Source organism: Manacus vitellinus, unplaced genomic scaffold (assembly GCF_001715985.3).
Source record: "Manacus vitellinus isolate BGI_N305 unplaced genomic scaffold, ASM171598v3 scaffold_9_pilon, whole genome shotgun sequence".
In the NCBI taxonomy this organism is placed as follows: Eukaryota; Metazoa; Chordata; class Aves; order Passeriformes; family Pipridae; genus Manacus; species Manacus vitellinus.
In genome coordinates, this window is record NW_021940917.1 from 17,580,430 (window position 1) to 17,586,429 (window position 6,000).

General features: G+C 38.9%; 1 protein-coding gene across 1 annotated transcript in view; it reads left to right on the forward strand.

The window, feature by feature from the left end:
• The window catches only part of ADAMTS19 (ADAM metallopeptidase with thrombospondin type 1 motif 19), a 140,186-nt gene that overhangs the window by 25,958 nt on the left and 108,228 nt on the right, over positions 1 to 6,000 (forward strand). The window contains exon 3 of the mRNA XM_029965459.1: positions 163 to 328. Within this exon, the coding sequence (XP_029821319.1) occupies positions 163 to 328 (166 nt within the window). The remainder of the gene's footprint in view (positions 1 to 162; positions 329 to 6,000) is intronic.

The window sequence follows — 6,000 nt, forward strand, 5'->3', positions numbered from 1 at the left end:
TCTAAGCAGAAAGCTTGTAAAACACGAAGGTAGTCACTTTACTCATAAGGTTACTAAACCAAAGCGTTTTCTTAAATGGGAGTTTTGTGGTTTTTGTTTTTTTTTCTTCTGCAGGACCGTGCACAACCTAGTAAAGTCTTGTGTGTCCGTTTTCCTTTGCAGATGGGGTTTATGCAGATTAATGAGGACTTCATATTTATTGAGCCACTCAATCGCACTTTGGCTGTGACAGGCCACGCACACAGGGTGTACAGACGGAAGAGGTCCACAGAGGAGAAAGTCACCGAAAGGCCAGCTTCTCAGAACCAGTACTGTGGTGTGGTTACAGGTAACACACAAACTGCGCTGAAAAGTTCTAACGCGGCAAATACGTTTTTTTAAGATAAGTAGATGCCAGTTAAAAAAAAACAAAAACCAACAAAACCAATCAAAACCCAAACAACAAAAGCATATCTAATCATTCTCGTAGCAGTACCTTATGGTGAACTTTGAGGTGGGCAAGCTGAGGCCGCAATTTTACTTGTTGGAAGAGGGAACTGTCCACTGAGGAATAGACATTGCTTCTTAATTTCCATTTGTATATGAAAGTAGAACTCTTTGAATCATTTTTCTCCTTCCACTTAATAATTACAATCTATTTTTTTTCCATCTTCATAGTTGCTTAATTACTCGCTATATGCAAGGCTTCTACTTAATTTTCTGTTTTAAAAGGCTGGAGTGTGTTGAAGAGTTCTTCCTAGCCCTGGTTAGAAATAAGTCTTGAACTTTCAAATGTGTCTGACACTGAATTGAAATGATTTTTCTAAGTGTTCTGGTTCTATGATTTACACTCAGAAGACCTGTATGAAACAATCCTAATGCATCTTTGTCAATGACAGCTAGAAGAAGCCGTTGAAGTAGAAGGGTTTCTACAAAAATTTGGCACATGGTGATGACTTAATCGTCTTCAATGGAGAAGTAAAACTGGCTTTTGTGACAGATGACATTCCGTTGTTCCTGCTTCCTCATCAGCTCACCTTCTTCAAAGGCCAGAGGGCATCTCAGTCTTTTGACCTCAGCGTGAGCTGAGGGTGTTTCTAATGTTGTTGTCAGAAACTGTTTTTCTTCAGGAAATCAACCAGGATGAGTGCACATTTGTAGGCATGTTTTTCATGCATAACTGAGATACCAACAAAGTGAAAGAAATGGCAGAGGTAACTTATGTGAGTAGGGAGCTGGATTGTATATTTGGGGCGAGGCAGAAGGAACTGAGTTATTTCAGGTAGGTAAGGAAAGGTAAAGGAAGGATGCAGCTGCAGTTTTCTGGTGCCTAAGGGTCTGCAGAGAGAAGATGAAGCCAGACATTCCTTAGGGGTATGCTGTGACACACAACAGCTGTAACTTGCATTCAAGGAAATTTCAATTTGCATAAGGAAAAAAAAAAATCTCAGCAAGAATGCTTGGCACTGCAAGAGTGAGGCTGTTGAGTCCATGTCCTCAGACATTTATAAAACTTAACTGGAAATGGCTCTAAGAGAGCTAATCAGACTTTGACATTTGTACAGACTAGTGCAGGAGATTGGATTAGCTGCCTTCCAGGGATCACTTTCAGGCTGTGCTTTTCTGTGGCTATCTAATCCTTCCTGAACATTTTATATGGTTACAGAATAACTGTGACAGGCTTTTTTTTGGTGTGTATTTCCCCCTCCCCCCATTTTTGAAGTATTGTTTTTATAGTTAGGCATACATCCACAGTTTGAAATCAAAGAGAAATCAGCAAAACAAGGCTGTTATTGTAGCTATTAAGCAGGACTAAACAAATGACATGTAACTTCCTCCAGCAGACTCTATATTACTCTTCTAGGCATTGTATTTTATTGACACTGCTTATCTTAAAGTGAAGTTTTCTATATTAGCAAAAATTGTTCACATAAGGTAAAACTGTTTATTCTTTCCTATTGGTGATAAATAAGTTAAGAATATCCATGCCTGCATGTGTTTGGGAATGAGAAAGAGAAAATGAAAAGTATGCATGGTGTGTGCACTGTGAAGTGAGAGGGGCATCTGACAAATAGCAAACCATGATGGGTATTAAAATGAGTAAAGATGCAAACTCTTCTGTAAGGACGTTATTTTTCTGTGATGTTCATTGCCAGTTATCCTTTATGCTCTTATGCTCTAAAACAGAAAAGTCAGCTTATTCTTTTATAATAATCTTACTCTCAAGGCTCTGACTTGTTGCAAATAGTCTGTCAAAAGAGATTCAAATATTTGCTTGAATTAAGTTTTATTATCTCTACTACCAGCTTTTAAATTTCAGAATAGTTCAAGCTGTGCATAACTGATTAGCATCTTCTGGCATAGCTTTATTCCCGGAGGGTATAAATATCTACTGTTTCTTACTGATGCTGTTGTACTAGCAAGACCAGTCCCTCACTCTGCAGGTATAAGTTATTTTAATAAGAGGGGCTGCCGTAAGTTACATGCTTAAAAGCTCTGTGTATGCTGGGAGCAATTTGCTGGTGTGACATGAAGTTAGCTAATACCACCAAAATATTAACGTTACAGACAGAGATTTAAAGGTGGGTTGAAGCACCAATAATAAGCCTTTACATCAATATTTTAGAAATTCTAAGTCAAATCCTAAACTAAGTAGATCAGTTGAACAGATATAAAACAAATGAGTATATGGGCTTCTGAGATAGTCTCAGAAGGCACAGCTGCCTTTAGCAGAAGTGTAGCTCTGCGGCACAGAGCAACTCGGTAATTTGGAAACTTCTCAGCAATAGGGACCTATCTTACCACCGGATCTCCTGCTTCTGCAGTACTTGTGTGTCAGAATAGGTGCTCTGGGACAGGTATTTGTGCTGCTGGTTTTGATCCAAATTGGTCTCAAAGGCTGGCTACCTATCAAGCAAATGTGTATTGCCAGTGATGAACTGTAATCATCGTTAAGAAGGAATGAATGTCTGTGCTGGAGGTGTTGAAGGATCACTATTGGAAATAATAGCTTTTCCTGGAGAACTAGCAGAGGCAATCAAAGAAGGTATTGTTTGTTGTCCGTTACTGTTGAGGGCTGGATTGAAATTTGCTACACAGCCAAACTTGTTTGGAGAGAACAAAGAACTGGTTTTTGTGAATGGGGTGGTTTTCTTAGTAATTAGGGGAGGGAGAGAGTCATACTAACAGAAGCAGATGCTTTCTTGATTGGTAACATTGTGCATGTACATACTTTTGTTGAAAGTGTGTATGATTTATTTACATATGTAAACCAGTTGCACATGCACAGACCTTACACATCACACCTTTCTTTAGGACATGGCCCACGAAACCTTTAAAAGCAACCAGTTCAGGAGCATGTTACAGAGAAAATGGGAGAGAGGTTGTAATTAGAGCAAAGGGCCACATTGGGAAGCTAAGTTATTTTCCTTCTACCTAATCTGAAGCTTTGGGGAAAAAAAAAATCTTCTCAAGTAGTCATTCCTTTACACGAAGTGAGACCTCGTCCAGGATATGTTAAGTGTGAATTTTGAATCCCATCTGAATTTTTGAGAGTGGAAGACTCCTCTTCTACTTCTTAGTTCTGGCAATAAACAGTACACTGTCCTGGGCTACCAGTGTGCTTCTCCTCTTAGCGTGATGCAGTTTAGCAGGAAAAAGCCTGCTAAATTTCACTGAATCAAATGGTGAAGTTTTACTTTTTGGGATGTAGACTGAGTACTCAGCTGGGAGAGCTGTGTTGATTCTTGCTCTGCAGCCTGTTTCTATGTGATAGTCATGAAATAAAATGCATAAACAATCTTTATCATAGTTCTGGACCTATGAGGTAGAGACTAGTGCTACTTGAGATATTCACTTCTGTTCCTTGGATTAGAAAAAAGTTGTCACTCTGCAGGAAGGCATTTAAATCCCTATTCAAACTGTAGTGGAGGTATAGCTCATGGCTGCTTAAGTTCCTGGATATTCCCTATCTGGACAGAGTACTGCAATTTCCATATGACCAGGGTACCCGTTTTTCTTTTCCCTGGGAAAAGAAAGCCTGGTGAGTGATGGTGATTGCTCTGTAGTCTGGGTCTCATAAGCCTATACTCAGGAAATGCTTTTGTGCCTGAGGACTTGTAGGGGTCCACCAGTCCTGTAGTTACAGCCTGTTCTTAGTGTTGGCTCAGATACTTTATGTAACCTGTGGATATAGTAGCCGGCTTTAAATACCTTTTGGGGTTTTGGGTGGGGTTATTGTTTTGTTAACACTCTTGTTATTTTCTCTTAATTGCCTATTGAATGCCAGATGTACTTGCTGCAGTATTTTTAGCCTTCTTGCTGGAGTACTGCAATATTCCAAGCTTTCCTTTCAGTCAGTTAAGTTATAAATTGATGTGTGCACAAAATAGAAGTCTTATTGCACAGAACACTCCTGTAGAATTTACTTTTTATTTTGACAATGTAATCAAATTTTAAGATGAATTTGTGCATCTTTAATCAGACTTTTATCTTGCTAGCACATGCAGGATTGATGTTGGTGGTTTTTTTCTGGGAGTTGTTATCTCTTACATACTGTACCTTCAATAATGACCTGTTCTTTATAATTTTTATGACTTTATAATTATATTTATGACCATATAAAGAAGCAAGTGTTTTTACCTAAAGCCTGTTTTGCCTGTTATCTGGCAGCAACCGTGGCAGTTGTTTGAACACCAGTAGTACCAAAATTACTAATTCCATTTATTTGAAGTTCTTAGGGAAGAGCTACAATTTTCTGATAAATGAAATCTCGTGATGGGGATTTCTGCCAGCAATTTGGGAAAGGTTGGCTGACCAAGAACAGATTGTCCATTGGTTTGTTAATGGGACAGATAGCTAAGGCAAATGATGGGCACAGCCCCTGGCAGACAGCTTGTCTGCAGAGCTGTGTAGTCTTCTCATCCATTACAATCCCAAAAGCTGAGGTTTCAACAGTTTGCAGTTTATGGGACCACAGTGACCTTAGTGTTTAGCACAGTGCTGTGTTTTATTGTGGACTGCTTACTGTCAATTCTGCACTCCTAGCTATAACTTTTAGAGAGGTGTGTTAACAGACTGCTCTGTACAGGCTAGATGCTGTTTTTTACAAAGAAATGAGGAATGAACAAACTGTTCCTGGAAACTGCACTGGAATCAATCACTGTGCCTATGAGGAAGGCAGATTGACCAGATGGCTTCTGAGGGATCTTTTCTAACCCAAATTAGTCAACTGTTTAAACTTAGATCTATAGCTTACTCTTGCAGCATTAAATGTTTGTATATTAAATCATAGTAGTATAGCTTCTAGACTGTGGGTGTTTTGGCAGAAATACTGACACTGAAACTTCATGAGAAATTATCCTCAAAAGAGTGATGAAAACACACATAATGCTTTATAAACTAGGCTGTAGATCCGCAGTTAGGGAATGTGAGTAAGGCTAGAGGCTAGCAGAAGTTATGAAGCAAAGCACCTGTCTGAAGGCTCAAAATGAGAGACTTTAAATTTAATCTTAGATAGCTTATGAATTTATAAACTGTTTCTACTTCTAGGAAATCAAACACCAAATGTTTATTTCTGGAGAATATATACTTTTTTCTTTTAGTAAATGTGTGTGCTTATCAGTGTTTTACATTGTCACCAATTTTATAGGAATCAGTAAGCCTTTCTAACATGTAGTGGGATGGACTAAATCACTCACATATATAATCTTTTACAAATGACTACAGAAAAAGATGGACAGCCTTTTTTAGCATGCATGTCATATTTGTTACATTGAAAAAATATATCTACATTATATTTACATTAAATCTTCTTTACAGAATCACAGAATATGCTGAGTTGGAAGGGATCCATAAGGATCATCATGTCCAACTCCAGGCCCTGCACAGAACCATCCCCAAAAGTCACACCATGTGCCTGAGAGCATCATCCAAACACTTCTTGAACTCTGTCAGGCTTGGTGCTGTGATCACTGCCCTGGGGAGCCTGTTCAGTGCCCAACCACCCTCTGGGGGAAGAAC